The following is a 17,100-nucleotide window of genomic DNA, read 5'->3' as shown; positions in this document are numbered from 1 at the left end:
GCTGGGATAACAAGTTTATACCCATAAATGATTTTATATAGCCTCGGCTTTCGAGGCTTTATGATCCTGCAATAAGGTTTCCGAGGCGCACTTTATTTTTGTAGCCGTTGATCACGCTCGGAGTGCGCTGAGGACTAATCTTAATTACTTCTCAGCTGAATTGATCTTTCACTATGGTAAGCCACCCCTCGAACTTCGATAACAGCAACAACAACGAATCGAGCAGGTACCCATCGTCACGATCTACCCTTCGTACCGTTCCCAGCAACGCCGCAGCCGGTTTAAACGAAGGTTATCAAAACCTCCGCACCAACACAAATAACGTTTCGCCTACTCGTGCAGGTTTTATCCCTATTACCGCTCTCACCAACAATAACAACAACATCAATCAAGTTAGACCTGATACTTTCATTGTGGGTCAAGATCCGTCTCACCCCCAAGGTCAAATCCAGGGTCAAGGTCAAGTCCAACGTGGATCAGGTAGAAGACATTTCCATGTTGATCTTCGAATGGTAGACCACTCACCTACCCAAGGTCAAGGTGAAGCTCGAACTCCGACTAGTGCTCGAGTCATCCATCCTCCTCCTCAATATTGGTCTACCAATACTACCATCAACACCCCCAACCGCACTACCATCAACAACGGTTACACTGGAAGAGGACTAGTAGCCGATATCGTCATTCACATGCCTACTCCTCCTCCACCGGCCGACAATCTCCCTTCGATCGGTACTATCACTTTATCAGGATTTCAGACTGATTATTCAAGAGTGATCGTCGGCGGTGAAGATCATCTCAGAAGAGCACCCAACTCTGAAGATATCCGAGCGACCTCCCAAATGAATGACGAAGAAGATAATCGACCTGTCCCCGCTGAGGCATATATCATCATGAGACCTCATAGAGAACCCAACAGAGGTTGGAATGATGGTATCGCCGAAGAGATGAGATTGACTGATGAGTGGTGAGTAATTCACTTCCTGATATCCACAGTAACCTTCCTGCTCGTCAACGTTATCTCTTGGTTGTATACTGACTTGCTTTATTTGTTGCAGGACTTACGAGCTTCAACTCATCCAACAGCCTACTAGAGGTAAAGCTCTCGGTCTCGGACCCCTTCCTAGAGTAAGTCAGCTGATCGTTTGATACTTGACATGGGTCATAGCTGACCTATCGTCCTTTAAACAGGGCTGGCCTGCTCTTTCGGCTCCTCTCATTGTCCAACTCACCGTCAAGGACCAAAATGGCAAGGTCATTCCAGTTGAGTAAGTGTACTTCATCTCTCATTGGATACCAGATCATCATCCTACCTTTGCTGATGATCAATCTTGTCTCCTTAGTCACGCAATCCTCAATCGAAAACTCGTTCATACCAGTATGACCGTCGATCTCGTCTCTGAAGATGGCACCCAATCTCGATCCTTTATGAGAGTCAGACCAAGAGAACGAGATCCTTGTGAGTAGATTAGGTCATAATCCCTTGAATCCTAAGCTTCCATATTGATTTATGCGATTTGATTTACCATAGCCAAACCTCCCAGCCCTGCCTCAAGCTTCTCGATCGATCCAGAGGTATTCAACCGAACTCAACGAAACCTCCTTGGTGCTCTTCATCGATCTGCCAACACTTTCGTCCTCGATGGCAAGAAAGGAATTTACTTCCTGTTCACTGAACTTGTAGGTCATATAGCTTTTGCTATATTCGCGATACAGATTATACTGAGCCATTTGCATGTCCAGGTTGTCAGAAACGTCGGAAGATACGCTTTGAAGGTCTCCTTACTCGATCTTGCTGGGTGAGTTTGGGACTTCTCACATGTGTTGTGCCATATATGATGATTGCTTATGAAGACTTTGTTCCAGTCCCATGCATATCGGTACTTCAATCGGTATCACCAAGACGATCAGCAGTGCTCTCACTCATCCTTTCACCGTTTAGTAAGTGAAAGAACCCAATCCTACTTGAATCATCGGTGCTTTAATGACATTGTTTCTTCTTAACTCAGCCACGGTACCGAGTTCCCTGGCGCTCTTCCTGTTACAGACCTTTCTATGGAATTCACTAGACAAGGTGAACGTAACTTGGGTGTGAGCCGCATCTCCCCTTTTCACCTAGAGGTATCTGACTGTGCTGATAACCTTTGGTATTGAAGCGACGAACTCGTGCCGATAATAATGGAGTTTCGTCCGAAGACGACCTGATGAATCCTCCGAGCAACTCTCCCGAAGTTGAATTCCAACCTCAACCTCAACCTCAACTTCGAACTCAACCGCAAGTCGCCTCTGGTGTCACTGAAGGTCCTTCTTCTGCTTCTTCCTCTTCTTCCGCTATTCGAGGTCTCGGACATTCTGTTCCCGTATGGACCGAACAAGTCATCCACGTTCATCCTCAAGGTTCTTACATCCGAAGAGTCCGACCCCAAGGTCAACCTCCTAGACATGGTGATGGGGAAGGTGAAGAAGAACAAAGAGGAATTGCAGGTTTCGAGCGATCTCATCTTTAACTTCTAAAGATGATCTATAGCTTGACCTTTATAGTAAACATTATTGAAAGGTTTGAAAGTGACCTATGATTGATCGAGTTTGGTGTGGTTTGTAAAGGGCATTAAGAGATCTTTCTTCTTTCGAAAGGGAAGGATAATCGAATAAGGATATATTTATTCTCTCGCTCTACGTGGTGAGGTCTGAAAATGATCTGGAAAATGATTTGGTATGGGTCAACGAATTGGAGGTTAAGGTGATTTCTCGAAGAAATAGTATGTACTGTATGGTTGGTTGAATAAAAGAAAATACGAAATGATGAAAAAAAGGTTAAAACCGTACTTTTCTTGCTGGATGTTATTTCTTGGTTGAGATGAAGTAGAAAAAACCCAATTTTAAACATATCTTTGTATATGACTGATTATGGTTAATGCATTGTATAAGACTGGAAAATGGTGCATTTGGTATTGGGTACTAGGCTCGTGGTTTTGAGATATATAACACGTTATCTAGTGATTGATCTTCTTTGGCTTTCTCTTGAAAAAGCTGGGCGGTTCATTCGTTCGTGTTGTATCGATTGAGTGAAGTATTATACCATTCCAGTCAGTCAGTCGGTAAATTGATACTCATCGATAACAACGACAATAATTACAGGCTGGCATCAAGTAAGCACAGTACAAATATCAATGATCAGTAGAACGAAGGGTATATCAGTGCATATGCATCCAACTCTACGAATCTCATCGTTTCACTATACTTGTCTATTCAACAACATTATGATCTTCTCTCTGCCTCTGCCCCCATCGCCATATCGGAACACAGACCCAACCCAACCCACCCTCATCATCTTCTAAATCAAAGCTATAGTCACTCGGACCAGTCTAGTAACCTATTTCAAGAACACACAAACAAATCATCAGCCAAAAGTCCTAAAAGGCACAAAGATTCAAATTTGAGATCGCGATCGTAAATCCACACTCACTTCTACCAAACATTGTCCAAGATTTCGCTTTCTCACCACACTGCACACATTTTTGGTTCTCGCCCTCTGGGAACTTCCCAAATCGATCTTGGTCGAATGGGATACAGAGTGATTTGGCTCCTGCCGAAGGAGCTTTGTTGTCCTCTGCTTGACCTTTGTTTGCTCTATAGTCGGTGGAAAAATAATGAACATGATCAGTATGGGGGTATACTTCACGAATTGCCTTCCATTCCTCCTTTCCTCATATGCCATATCCTTCTTCTGCTTTTAGCAGAGATGATTTCATGCAAGTGAAACCCCACTCACTGGCTCTTACTTCTCTCCTTGATATCATCCTCACACTGACTACCTTCACACCATGGAAGTACCAAGATATTCTTAGCATCCAAAGTGGGTACCACATCATCCCAGTTGGTGACAGTCTTGAGACAAGTATCGAATTTCTCTTGAGCCTTCTCCAACATGGACTTTTGAATTTCATCAAGGTACAATCTAACGGTATTTCCAATATCGGAGAGGGGCATGGGGGATTTGTGATTATCATATCGTCTGACAGCGAGAGTGGTGTTGGCGGCGATATCTCGTGGACCTAACTCAAGTCGGAGTGGAACGCCCTGCGTGCATCACGAAGAATCAGCTTCATTGTCTTGTCACAGGATCACCAAAGCAAAGATGATGGGTAAAGAAATACTGACCCTCATCTCCCAATCGTTAAACTTCCAACCAGGAGTGTAACCCTCTCTCAGATCTGCTTTCGCTCTAATTCCAACTTTGACCAAATCCCTCTCCAAATTCAAGCATGCATCGTAGATACCTTGGTTCTTACCTTCACCTTTCGATAATCCTACAGGAACGATGACAACCTGTTGCAATGCTACTCTAGGGGGAAGGACCAAACCCTGATCATCACCATGAACCATTACCATCACACCCAAAGATCGTGTTGATAATCCCCATGAATTCTGGTAAGCCAACAACCTCCCTTCATCCTTATTAGGAGATTCAACGGAAATATCAAACATCTTGGAGAAGTTTTGTCCTAAATGATGAGATGTAGCTCCCTGAATACCTCTTCCGGTAGTTGGGATGAAACCTTCCACAGTGGTCGTGTAATCTCCACCAGCGAATTTCTCATTCTCAGATTTCTTACCTGGAATGACAGGTACGGCTAAAAGGTCGGTATAGACTTTTTTATACAGTTCGAGAATGTCCATTACTTCCTTGGCGGCTTCGGCTTTGGTGAGGAAAGCGGTGTGACCTTCTTGCCATAAGAATTCTCGAGTTCGTAAGAAAGGTTCTGAACAAGATGACACATCAGTACACCACTTATATGAACCACTGAGATCAGGGCAACTCACGAGGGTTTTTGAATTCCCATCGAACGACAGAGTTCCACTGGTTCAATTTGAGAGGAAGGTCTCGGTGAGAGTTGATCCACTTAGCGTAGTCTGTGCGATTCTTTTGTCAGCTTGTTCCCATGCCCAATGTGATAGGAGTAGCTGACTTACAAGGGTACATGACGGTCTCGGAGGTAGGTCTGATAGCGATAGGCTCTTCGAGGTCGGATTTACCACTATTCCGTTCGTAAAGAATCTCAGCTGTGTTCGTCCTCCGCTTAAAACGAGAAGTCAAGCTGACTCACGCTTTGGTCACCCAAGCTACCTCAGGAGCGAAACCCTCGATATGATCTTTCTCCTTTTCGAGACGAGCGTTAGAGACAAACATGGGGAAATAACAATCTTGTACACCGAGTTTCTTGATCTCGTCGTCGAACCAGGCTGCGCACATAATATCGTCAGCTTAAACAGCTATGGTGCAGGTATGCCAGCTGATAATTACTTTGGATGGTTTGCCAGATGGAGTATGACCATGGTCTAAGGATATAACAACCTGAGATATCGTAATAGTCGAGCATTTGACCTTTGATCAATACCTGAATAAGAATTGAAGATCAGTAAGCTGGAAATGATACCTGATATACGCATAGCAACTCACATCAGTGTACCATCCTGAGAAATCTTCGTCCTTCTTGTACTTGATAGCCATATTGTACTTCTCGTCATCCTCTTGAGCAGCAGCGGGTTTGGCTTCCGTCTTCTTTTCCTTGGCACTGCAGCCCAGCCGATCCAAGTCAGCTATAAACATGATGCGCGAGGCTTACCTGATAAGTACTTACGCAGGTTTGGCCGCAGGAGCAGTAGGAGCAGGGGCAGAAGCTTTGAGCTCAGCGAAATCAACTAATCTAACCGCATTGTCCTTTGATATACTATCCAAATACGATTTGATATCTTGACCTTTGAGCAAAATGGTCGTGTTTGAAGAGGTAAGATGTAAAGCATGTTGATCTTGAGATTGAGCCAACGATTGATCCAAGATCAGATGGATGTTTTCGTCGATAGTTGGATTGGCAGGTAAAGATAAGGCCGATACATCATCTTTTGATGCTGAGGAAGGTAAAACACTTTTGATCAAATCTTCCGAAGCTAATCTCAATTCCTTCAATTCTAACAATTTACCAATTGCCCCAGACGAAGTTTCCGTACTGTCCTTTGCCAAGACCAATACGGGAGTAGGGGTAGCAGTCTTAGCTGTTTTAGGTTTGAAGAGGAGTGTTTTGGTCAGTCCTACTGAAGCGAGGGTTGGGACAGTGGTGGATAATTCTGCAGCCCATTCTGCTGAGCCCTTGACGGGGGAGTGGGAGATCACGTCGGGATGGGAGATTTGAAGTGACTTGAGTCTTTCGAGGATCACCGAGTCGGTCACTGCTTGAGCTGACATGGTGGAAGTGGATAGGGTTCTGAAGGTGGTGATTCGTGTTCGGGTGGATGAGAGTGATATAGCCTTCAGTAAGTGAGAGGGTAACAAAGGCATGTATCGATGAGGAGAGGATACGAAGGATCAAGGGATATATGATTGAGTCGAAAGAGACCAAAAGTCGTTGAAATGTGAACAGTGCAGAGCAAAGTAGATGGTGGTGGTTTTTTTGGTTGGTTGATGCTGTTACGTAACTATGCGCAAATCCGATAAAGATGTGAACTGATGTCGATGAGCTATGTGTATATGCCGGACCGAACAAAGAAAAGAATACTATACACTCTTATCATACATCTTGAGCGTACCCACACAAAGAACAAGGATACTGCATACTTCAGGATCAAGAAGAGCAGCAACCATGTCACTCAGCCCACTACGAGCCTCACTTGTCCGTCCGACAAGCAGTATGTCCCGAATCCCTCAATCGTTCTCACGAATATCCAATCGATCTCTCCACTATACCTTCCCTCGTTCCACATCGAATACCACTTCATCATCTACCACACATCACGCTCATGGGCATCAGCACGCTCACCAGAATGCAAGTCAAGCACCGAGGAATGGCAAGAAACCCAGTCCGCATATGGTCTGGTACAGGGAGATAGTTCCGGGTGAGTCAGCGTCTGCGTATAGAGACAAAGGTGAGAATAGTGGATAGCTAACTTTTGTTTGATCGTATATCTCAATTGATGACTATCATTATCCATGCAATACTCTCTGTTATCCTTCTAAATCCAGCTATGATCCCCATATTCCTAATATCCACCACCCTCTTCCTCTCCCTCTCTCTCATCCGAACCCACCTGTCTCACTCCAAATCGCTTAGCGAATCCAACAGCAAGATCCAAGAGCTTGAATCTCAGTTATCGCAATTACGCTTAGAACAGAAAAGACAGAGGGTACGTGAGAAGAGGGAGAGAGAGAGGATCTTGCCGTTAGTTGTGGAAAGGGTTTTACAGCGTGTTGGGGTTGTTGGTGGAGAGGAAGATGAGGAGGTGGAGGAGGTAAAGGAGTTACCTAGGTTGTTATGATCGTGAGACTATATACGGGTGAAGAAGGAAATAACGTAGTATGGGTTGATGAAGGATATGAAATGAAGTCCAAAAAAGGTATCGAAGATTGAGGGAGACCGGAGAGGTAACCTTACACAGCAACACGGCTCAGCTCACGAAGGAGGCTCACGAAGGGAAGAAGACGTAGTATGAATGGTAAAATTAATGTATCGTATAATATTTTTGGTTACTCTTTCTTTCCAATGCATTTTTCGTTCTTTTTCATAGCTTATGATCAGACCAGCTTGCCTGAATGCAATGTGGGATATGGGATATGGAGTATGGGATGGTATATGATTTTTCACATATGCTCGTGGTTATACCTGCATCGGATTCACTCTTATTCATTTTAACTCGTAGATTATATACAACATCCCATATCCCATTCACCCTGACCTATTATAAAGCAAGTACCAACATAGCCATCGCCATCTTCTATCACTAATCACTCGATAGCTTGATAAGTAATTCCTCCTAAGGCTTGGCAGGTGCTACCTCCCCACATTCCGGACACGTCCTCCACTCATCATCCGTCATCCACCTTTCAATGACAGGTTTCAACTGTGTATCTAAATCCGAACAGTGGAAGGTGACTTCACGGATCTGGACGAGGTTGTCACCGTGCTTTGGGTTGGGACAATACCATCTCATTGTGTCTGCATCGATCATAGATAAATCAGTCTCGGTCATCAGACATAGGTGGCGTCCGGCTGATCGCAGAGATAGAGCAATTGAATATGAAGTAAGTTGATTTGGTACTTACCAATCGCATCTCCTGGTCTGACCATCTCAAGAACCACTCCAATCGTATCTGCCACCCTCCTAGGTGAATGGGGTGTATTGGCTAAAGAGCAGTGATCTCGTAAATCAGCAACATCACTTGACCATTATACACCTCTCACCCACTCTCACCACATCCCTCTCGATACTCTCTCGTATCCATCAACCCCTCTTACTCCCCTGTCAAGATGTAGATATATAGTCTAACGTACCAGGTAACAAGAACATCTCTCCTTCTCCAATCGTGATATCCCTAATCTTCCCTTCGTCAACCACTTTCAACGTCATCGTTCCCTTGTATTGATAGAACCATTCTTCCGTCGTGTTAATATGGAAATCTACTCTGGTGTTTGGGCCACCGACAATCATGACGATAAAATTGGAACCCTTGTACATGCATTTGTTCCCTATCGCAGAAGAATATGATCAACTAATCTGCAATGTACTTTCAGGTCCAACAGTAGAAGTAATGGCGAATATAGTTAGGTTATCGATAGAATAAGATAGAAATCTCATTTTTCCGGAAAAGAAAGCAAAGATCATAGATCATAGATCGAAAAAAAAACTCACCTACAGGTGGTTTCAGAAGATGATTATTCTCTTCCAACCATTTTGGGAAGTTGATAGCTGGTGATAACATCGTGTGGTCCGTATCGTCAAATGTCAATTATCCAATGATTGTTGTTCTTGTGAGTTTGGACTTATCTGAGTGATTGGTTTCGCCTTCAGATATGTCTATTCTGGTATGATCCAAAGATATAAGGAGGGGAGATGATAGACGATGAGTCATGGAAAAAAGCAAAAACATTCGTGGTTGATTCGATTCACCTCCACTCCGCCGGTAAGATCCGATCGACCATGATGGACTGACTGATTTCTAATACCCTCACATGTGCATGACAGACAATGAGAATGTGCATAGTGGACATGAAGGAAAGACAAAGTTGGCTATTGCAGCAATCCAAGAACGATGCTTCTCACAACCTGATCATGCTCAAGAGGGTCTCCTCTCAAAGCTCATACGTACGATGATAACTCGAGTTTGTGCCTCACCGCCCTGCGTGGTATCATGTAACGAACCATTCTTTCTAAAATTGAATATTATACATACAAATCAAATGAGACAGCATAGAAGAAGAACTAAGAAAGGATAATTACTTTCATACCCTCCATTAGAACATGGTATCTTCATCTCTCAGGAACTCTCCCACATCAGCTTGATGAAATACTATTATACCGGTTGGATCTAATTTACGAGTATCGATTGTTGATCTGGCAGTTACGCCGAAGCCCTATATATTTTAACAGGTATATCAGCAATTTGGTCCAATCGAACCACCTTGCACGATATTTTGTTGCTCCGCTGATACCCAAGAGAATTCACAGAGTCATCAAATTCTTGCATGAAATCACTCACCAAAGGTACATCAGCCATATTGTAAACTACCACACCTTGATGTTCAGGTGTATCCTCCGTTATCCTCCCCAAATGAGCTTTGGCGACGTGGTTACCATACAAGAAAGGTAATTCTCCAGAGGGTTTTATCCACACCTAAGCGCACGCAGAACAGGTGGTTAGTAACGATTCAAACTTCCTGATCGAGAGGAGAGATGGATTATTGTAAAGATTAGGATTGGATTATCTTATTTCTGAGCTCTAACTCTGTTTTTTTTTTTTTCTGTCACTACTTGCGATGTAATTTGTCTTTCCTCCCGTCTCATCCTGTCCTGTGGAACGATATCCAATCGACACCATAACATCATGACTCTAGGGTAAGTCAATATCTCAAACTCACCTTGTATTTAGCATATTTCGCTATCCAGTCCAAACACGTTATACCCAGCTTGAATTTCCCAGTCTTCGAGAATTTACCGAAACATGTACCGAGAGAGATCAAATTACCTCGAGCTACTGAGGTGGCGTAGTGAAGCATGGGAAGGGGGAGGTAGTAGACTCTGCATATGAATAGTGTCAGCTTGGATGTACGATGTAGAATATACAGCCGGATGGTCATTTCCTTCCATTCAATATCGATGATTGAACAAAGTCCGAGGTATATGAATATACCTTGACTCGAAGAGGGTCCAGGGGTAGCCTTGGCCGATGCAGCATGGTCACAAGGAGCACTCACCTATCTTTATGCAGCCTGAAGCAATACGCATCATCTTCATCCCTGTCTATCAGATGAACCAAATTCTTCCCTATGTAATTTGCGAGTTCTGCGACAACCGAAGAAGGATCAAAGTTAGCTAAATCCTTGATGATGAGATACAATGAGGAGTGCAAGCTCACTTTCGAATACCGCTTTTGTCTCTTCTTCCGTCAAGGGTCTCATCTTGCTATATTTGCTCTGTTTGTAGGATCAACTATACGATATATGATATACCGAAGTAGATATATAGATGTTCATTAGTATGAGTTTAGTGAGTGGACATGAAATCTTTGCAGAGAGAATCAACTTTTACCACGTGAGGGACAAATAAACCGGGATAAAATAAAATAAATACTGATGAATTTATTGGGTGATGAGGTGCCCCACTCATCACTGTACGAGGATGAGTGAACGACGCGCAATACCAAGTGACATGTCATCGTTGTTCGAATTCAAGTTGAACAGATAGATTAGATTATATCGACAAATCATCAATACATCACACCTCACCGGAACAGTCAACAGACTCCAGCCTCCGTTTCTGCACCACCTTGCCCAGCATTCCCTCTTTCCCCCCACTCGTCTCCCCAACATCGAACAGATAAATAGAGGTAGATCACCATGGTATGTCATATTCCCTTCTTCGTTTGCTGACTATCAACTCAACACACTGATCTCGTATACATTATTCAGTTCCGAAATTCATACGATTCAGATAACACCACATTCGTAAGCTTGACCCTCATGTTTCGCTCTACATGATATAGCTGACAGGTAAGATATATCGTATAGTCACCACAAGGAAAGTTATTCCAAGTTGAATACGCTTTAGAAGCAGTCAAACAGGGATCAGCAGCTATCGGCTTACGATCCAAGAATCATGCTGTATTGTTGACTCTCAAGGTGAATCCGAGCTCTCCTTGTTAGCCTGCAAACCCCTTTGTCGTGTCTTTACATATAAGAACTTAGCTGATGTGAGTTTATGGACGACGAAATAGCGATCAACAGGTGAATTAGCGACGTATCAAAAGAAGTTGATAAGGATCGATGATCATGTCGGTGTGGCTATCGCCGGTCTGACGAGTGATGCGAGAGTATTGAGGTGAGCTCGCAGTCTCGTTCCTTGCACCTAAGTCGGAAATAGAGGAATCGGACAAGAGCTGACACGTTGTTTAACTGTTTGGGTTGTTGTAGTAATTTCATGAGACAACAGGCTATGAGATCTAGGATGACTTTCGGAAGAGCTATACCTGTAGGAAGGATCGTACAAAGTATTGCTGATCGTGAGTTCAGCTTTCGTGTCTGTGTTATAGTACAGATTTTTGTAAGCTGATTGTCTACTCGTGACGGTGTAGGAGCTCAAACGAACACACAAGAATACGGTAGAAGACCATATGGTGTTGGATTCTTAGTCATCGGACAAGATGTGCGTTTCTTTCTCAATTGAACCCGATCCAGCTTTTTCCGTCATTCTTATATAGACGTGTGTACAGGGTCAAAGCTGATTTTGAGTGCCTTGGGTGATCATAGGAAACTGGCCCACATTTATACGAATTCTCACCATCCGGTACTGCTTTCGAGTATTACGCTCATTCGATCGGAGCGAGAAGTCAAAGTGCTAAGACTTATTTGGAGAAGAATTTTGAGAGTTTCGAAGATGGTAAGTATGACTTTTTACTAAAAGAAGAATCTCCCGTTTTGCGCATTCCGCATTGGACTGTACCCGCTTCATGTACCCCGAACGCCAATGTGCAACAACGCTTGTAAAATCGATCTCGGCCACTCGTTCGCTCATCTTCTCGAATCATAACAACCAGATGATGCTATCGATATTCATTTACATAAGCTGACCTACTTCACTCCTTTCTAGCCCCACTGGCAGAACTGATCAACCACGGTCTTTCCGCCCTTCACGACACCTTACAACAAGACAAGTCACTCTCCCTACACAACACCTCCATCGCCATCATCGGTCCTCCCGACGCGGAGATCGAGAACCTAGCTCAATCTGCTGCTGCCAAACGAGGTAATTTCAGGGTATGGGAGAACGAGGGAGTAGAAGAATTGTTGAAAGCTTGGAGAAGAAGTAGGGGTGAGCCTGAAGATGGACCTCAAGAGGAACAACCTGCTGCTCAACCTTCGGCTGAACAGGCTCAGTCTGCCGAAGGCAGTGAGAACGCTCCTGCTGGTGCACCTGCAGGAGGGGAGGATGTGACTATGGAGGAGCAATGATTGAGTGTACAACGATGAAAGGAGACAGTTTCGGTGTATAGCGAGTTAAGGATTCCTCATGAAAGATCATGCATGTGTAGAAGCTCTTTCGATAGCAGTTCAGCACGACCTGACTCATACGTGCATGCATAGTTGGCTGTCATTCTCCATCACTTGATGGTTATTTGAGCCTGATTTTGCATGCATGCACGGAGAAGGTGTTATCAGCCACATTCTCATCCATGCAACCACGCGTAGGGTGCCACGCCCTCATCGCTGACACTACCACAGCACAGTTGAACTCATCATCATCATCCTGTACTCGAGTATACCACAACTATCATACATATCACATATCGAGTAACCAGACCTTGTCACCCATCCTCAAGAGCTCCCTCCATCTGCCTCGTCTGCACACTCTCTATCCCTCTCAGAAGAACATCACTGCCCATCTACCATTAGCCCACGGACACGTAGAGGAGAGGTCAATCCAAGATGGTAAGTCAACTTGATCCACTCTAGTCCTACGCGTGTATGCAGTATATTCACTGACGTATGACTGCCCTTATGGAATTAGCCAATGTTACTTGACATCAATGTAAGTCTTATCGCCCTCTAGACCTGAATGAGAAGGGACTGTAGCTGATTTCTCATTCGTGGTAAAGCGTAAACTCCTCGCTAGGTCTGACCGTGTCAAATCAGTTGATTTCCATCCTACTGAACCTCATGTCATATGCGGTTTATAGTAAGTCTCCCTTACTCTATCATCACTTTGCTACCATCATCCATGGGACTCGTGATAGGATGCTGATGTTCCTTGTCATATTGCAGTAACGGTCAAGTGAAGATATGGAATTATGAGACGCAGACTGATCTGAAGACTTTCGAAGTGACGGATGTACCTGTTAGATGTGTTAGGTATATCGCGAGGAAGAACTGGGTGAGTATGCTCCTCTATCATTCTTCGACACCTCATCGCACAGTTCAGATATCCCATCTCCGGACATAACTTGTGTTGTGGGATATACTAACTCGGTTGGGTAATCGCATTCTCAGTTCGTCTCAGGATCGGATGACTTCCAGCTACGTGTATATAACATCTCAACAGGTGAAAAGATAACTTCCTTCGAGGCTCATCCAGACTATATTAGATGTTTGACCGTCCATCCTACTCTGAGTTTGGTGTTGACTGGAAGTGATGATATGACGGTCAAATGTTGGGATTGGGATAAAGGATGGAGATGTGTCCAGGTGGGTTGCGCTCAGTTCCACCATTCTTTTATACCTCCCAGTCATATCACAATGTCATGTCTATACGGTGCTGACTCGCATGACAGATCTTCGAAGGTCATACCCACTATATCATGGCATTATCCATCAACCCCAAAGATCCCCAGACGTTCGCTTCGGCATGTCTAGATCACACAGTCAAAGTGTGGTCATTAGGAAATCCAGTACCGAACTTCTCTTTAGAAGCTCATGAGAAAGGTGTAAATTACGTTGATTATTATCATGGGGGTGATAGACCTTATTTGGTGACTACAGGTGATGATAGGTGAGTGGAACATAATTTCAACAATCAGAAACACCAACAGCGACTTTAGCAGCATATGAAATGGTATCCCACTAATCGTGAATTGTGTAATTGATATTTATAGACTTGTAAAGATTTGGGATTATCACTCAAAATCATGTGTTCAAACACTCGAATCACACACTGCTAACGTATCTTTCGCAATCTTCCATCCATCTTTACCTATCATCTTATCGGGTTCTGAAGATGGTACAATCAAAATCTGGCATTCTTCCACATACAGATTGGAAAACACGTTAAGTTACGGATTGGAAAGAGCTTGGTGTGTAGCTTATAGGAAAAGCGGTAATGAAGTTGCTGTAGGGTTTGATGAAGGTGCGGTAGTAGTTAAAGTGAGTTCGATTCCAATAAAATAGAAACAAAAACAACATTTGATGCTGATTGTGATTCGACTGGTCTGTTAGCTCGGTCGAGATGAACCTTCCGTATCGATGGATTCATCAGGAAAGATTGTATACGCTAGAAATACGGAGATTCTCACTGCCAACGTGTCCAATGTTGGTGCTGATGGTGAGTATATTCACTCATCTGCTTCGTGCTTGGAAGCCATGTATTGATGAATATCATATTTAGGCGAGGCGGTAGAAGATGGACAACGACTCATGGTATCATTGCGAGATCTTGGTACCACCGAAGTCTACCCTCAATCTCTACAACACAGTCCTAACGGAAGGTAAGCTATATATCGAGAATTATCTCTGGACTTTAGCTGACTCTGTTCAGATTCGTGACCGTATGTGGTGATGGTGAATACATCATCTACACCTCTCTCGCCTGGCGAAACAAAGCCTTCGGTTCTGGTCTCTCATTCGCTTGGGCAACAGATTCCAACACCTATGCAGTACAAGAGGGCAAATCAAAAATCAAGGTCTATCGAAATTTCAAGGAGAGACCAGGATTGATCAAATCATCCGGATCATATGCTGTTGAAGGTATTCACGGTGGTACGCTCTTGGCTGCTAGAGGCAATGGATTTGTCATGTTCTGGGATTGGGAGACTGGATCAGTGGTTAGAAGAATCGAAGTTGACGCTACAAACGTTTCTTGGTCTGCCACTGGTAACCTCGTAGCGATTACCGCGGAAGATTCGTTCTATATCCTGAGCTTTGATCGAGATGCCTACAACGCTAGGGTCGATAGTGGGGATATCATTGGGGATGAAGGTGTAGAAGAGGCTTTCGATGTCATTGCGGAGATTTCTGAGTCGTAAGTTGTCTTGGCGTTGACATACAGTAAATGGCCGTGCTGATTGTGGTATTCTGTTGTTCAGCGTGAAAACTGCTAAATGGGTCGGAGACTGTTTCATCTACACCAACTCTACCAACCGACTTAGCTATCTTGTTGGTGATCAACCGCATGTCATCAATCACTTCGACCAGTGAGTAACGTGTCTCTGCGTTGCAGCGCATAATTGGCAAGGCAACGGAATGGCGATAGAACATATTTGCTGATACTTCCCGCGCAGAGGGATCTACCTCCTTGGCTACTTACCTGCCCATAACCGAATCTACGTTGCCGACAAAGACCTCAACATCTACTCTTACTCATTATCGCTCACCGTCGTCGAATACCAAACTGCCATCCTTCGAGGTGATTTGGAAGGTGCTGAGGCTATCTTACCTACTGTTCCTGCGGATCAAAGGAATAGAATCGCTAGATTCCTCGAGGGTCAAGGTGGGTCCGGATATCCTGTACATGCATGGATATTGGCTGACATCTTATATTTTTGATATCGTAGACCTCAAAGAACTCGCTTTATCCGTATCTACCGATCCCGATCATCGATTCGACCTTGCAATCTCCCTGAACGATCTTGAAACTGCCCTATCTCTCGTCCGATCATCACCTGACGCAGGTTCTCAAGCGAAATGGAAGGTAGTCGGTGATAAGGCCTTATCAGCTTGGCAGATGGATCTAGCTCAAGAAGCATTCGAAAAAGCCGGTGATCTATCTGCGTTACTTTTATTGTTTACTTCATTATCCGACAGGAAAGGTTTAGAGAAATTAGGTGGATTGGCTAAAGAAAAGGGACAGAACAATATTGCTTTTGCATCTTATTTGCAATTGGGAGATTCGAAATCCTGTATTGACATTTTGGTTGAAACAAATCGATTACCTGAAGCTGCCCTTTTCGCTCGATCTTATGCTCCGCAGGAGATTCCAGGAGTAGTTGGTAAATGGAAGAAATCTTTAGATGGGGAAGGTAGATCGAAGATATCTCACACTATCGCTGATCCCCTTGAAGATAAGGAATTATTTGGGAATGAAGGTTCCCTGGGATCTAATGAGGAAGGAAGTGGTGTTTTAGTTGAGAAAGATGAAGACGAGGTACCACAGGAAAATCAAGGTGCCACTGGGGTAGCGGAGAAAGCGCAGGAAGTGGTGGAAAAGGCAAAACTTGGTGCGGAGGAGTTGGTGGAGAAGGTGAAAGATTTGAGTGTGGGTGATAAGGAGAAGGAGAATGGTTCTAGTGAGCGTGAGTACAAAGATATCGGATTGAGATCATCATATGCTAATTGTTTTTTCTGTTGATACGATGTAGATACAGAAAATACAGCGCCGGTGACACTTGAACCTCCTGTCGAACCTGCTCCCGAATCAGCACCTACACAGGGAGATAAAAAATCAAAGAAAAATAAGAAGAAGTAGACGGTATGAGCAGATGAGGTTAGGTGGTTGTGTAATTTATACAGGTATATAGATGGAGAATGACTTGATTAAAAATCGAAAATAAAATCCTTCAGACAAGGTTGGCTGTCATCGGAGGATTTTGACACATCTTTATTATTTTTTTGACTTTCTCTTTCCTTTGCACATTGATATTATGATATGAAAGAATGAAATCTTTATACCTCTTCGAATGACAAACACCTCTAGAATCCTAGAATTAAGCAATATAGAAGGACTGTTTGCAATTGGCGCATAGGAGCAGAAATGTGCTATTCGTTCGTGCTTGTACTAGATATATGACATATCGTCTGTATCCCTGGTTTATACAAAAGTACAAAGGTGATCCTTTTGGTATCTTCAATA

At 43.8% G+C, this 17,100-nt stretch overlaps 7 protein-coding genes across 7 annotated transcripts; 4 read left to right on the top strand and 3 right to left on the bottom strand.

The window, feature by feature from the left end:
• Positions 1–173: 173 nt before the first annotated feature.
• Positions 174–2,504, top strand: V865_007920 (uncharacterized protein; the record flags this gene model as incomplete). Its single annotated transcript, XM_066231662.1, has 9 exons — positions 174–964; positions 1,056–1,125; positions 1,189–1,265; positions 1,341–1,456; positions 1,529–1,677; positions 1,741–1,796; positions 1,864–1,938; positions 2,007–2,088; positions 2,154–2,504. The coding sequence occupies 9 exons, from the start codon at positions 174–176 to the stop codon at positions 2,502–2,504; spliced, it is 1,767 nt and encodes a 588-aa protein (XP_066087759.1).
• Positions 2,505–3,242: 738 nt separating this feature from the next.
• Positions 3,243–6,241, bottom strand: V865_007919 (proline-tRNA ligase; the record flags this gene model as incomplete). Its single annotated transcript, XM_066231661.1, has 10 exons — positions 3,243–3,331; positions 3,464–3,627; positions 3,770–4,077; positions 4,159–4,760; positions 4,822–4,911; positions 4,972–5,036; positions 5,106–5,241; positions 5,303–5,396; positions 5,459–5,573; positions 5,640–6,241. The coding sequence occupies 10 exons, from the start codon at positions 6,239–6,241 to the stop codon at positions 3,243–3,245; spliced, it is 2,265 nt and encodes a 754-aa protein (XP_066087758.1).
• Positions 6,242–6,635: 394 nt separating this feature from the next.
• V865_007918 (uncharacterized protein) lies at positions 6,636–7,308 on the top strand (the record flags this gene model as incomplete). The annotated part of the gene is made up of 2 exons (XM_066231660.1): positions 6,636–6,888; positions 7,016–7,308. The coding sequence occupies 2 exons, from the start codon at positions 6,636–6,638 to the stop codon at positions 7,306–7,308; spliced, it is 546 nt and encodes a 181-aa protein (XP_066087757.1).
• A 495-nt stretch (positions 7,309–7,803) lies between these two features.
• On the bottom strand, positions 7,804–8,749 carry V865_007917 (3-hydroxyanthranilate 3,4-dioxygenase; the record flags this gene model as incomplete). Its single annotated transcript, XM_066231659.1, has 4 exons — positions 7,804–7,985; positions 8,093–8,173; positions 8,322–8,516; positions 8,680–8,749. 4 exons carry the CDS (start codon positions 8,747–8,749, stop codon positions 7,804–7,806), a joined length of 528 nt encoding a protein of 175 aa, XP_066087756.1.
• Positions 8,750–9,281: 532 nt separating this feature from the next.
• On the bottom strand, positions 9,282–10,445 carry V865_007916 (60S ribosome subunit biogenesis protein nip7; the record flags this gene model as incomplete). The annotated part of the gene is made up of 5 exons (XM_066231658.1): positions 9,282–9,401; positions 9,527–9,661; positions 9,906–10,065; positions 10,242–10,329; positions 10,403–10,445. 5 exons carry the CDS (start codon positions 10,443–10,445, stop codon positions 9,282–9,284), a joined length of 546 nt encoding a protein of 181 aa, XP_066087755.1.
• A 438-nt stretch (positions 10,446–10,883) lies between these two features.
• V865_007915 (uncharacterized protein) lies at positions 10,884–12,494 on the top strand (the record flags this gene model as incomplete). Its single annotated transcript, XM_066231657.1, has 8 exons — positions 10,884–10,907; positions 10,956–10,991; positions 11,055–11,165; positions 11,261–11,364; positions 11,457–11,545; positions 11,618–11,688; positions 11,793–11,922; positions 12,133–12,494. 8 exons carry the CDS (start codon positions 10,884–10,886, stop codon positions 12,492–12,494), a joined length of 927 nt encoding a protein of 308 aa, XP_066087754.1.
• Positions 12,495–12,968: 474 nt separating this feature from the next.
• Positions 12,969–16,716, top strand: V865_007914 (uncharacterized protein; the record flags this gene model as incomplete). Its single annotated transcript, XM_066231656.1, has 14 exons — positions 12,969–12,971; positions 13,051–13,071; positions 13,139–13,218; positions 13,305–13,413; positions 13,530–13,724; positions 13,811–14,028; positions 14,132–14,399; positions 14,472–14,577; positions 14,641–14,740; positions 14,791–15,273; positions 15,338–15,445; positions 15,533–15,741; positions 15,806–16,543; positions 16,610–16,716. The coding sequence occupies 14 exons, from the start codon at positions 12,969–12,971 to the stop codon at positions 16,714–16,716; spliced, it is 2,745 nt and encodes a 914-aa protein (XP_066087753.1).
• Between the last annotated feature and the right edge of the window lie 384 nt (positions 16,717–17,100).

Source organism: Kwoniella europaea, chromosome 3 (genome assembly GCF_036810445.1).
Source record: "Kwoniella europaea PYCC6329 chromosome 3, complete sequence".
Taxonomy (NCBI): Eukaryota; Fungi; Basidiomycota; class Tremellomycetes; order Tremellales; family Cryptococcaceae; genus Kwoniella; species Kwoniella europaea.
This window is presented reverse-complemented; position numbering and strand designations above follow the sequence as displayed.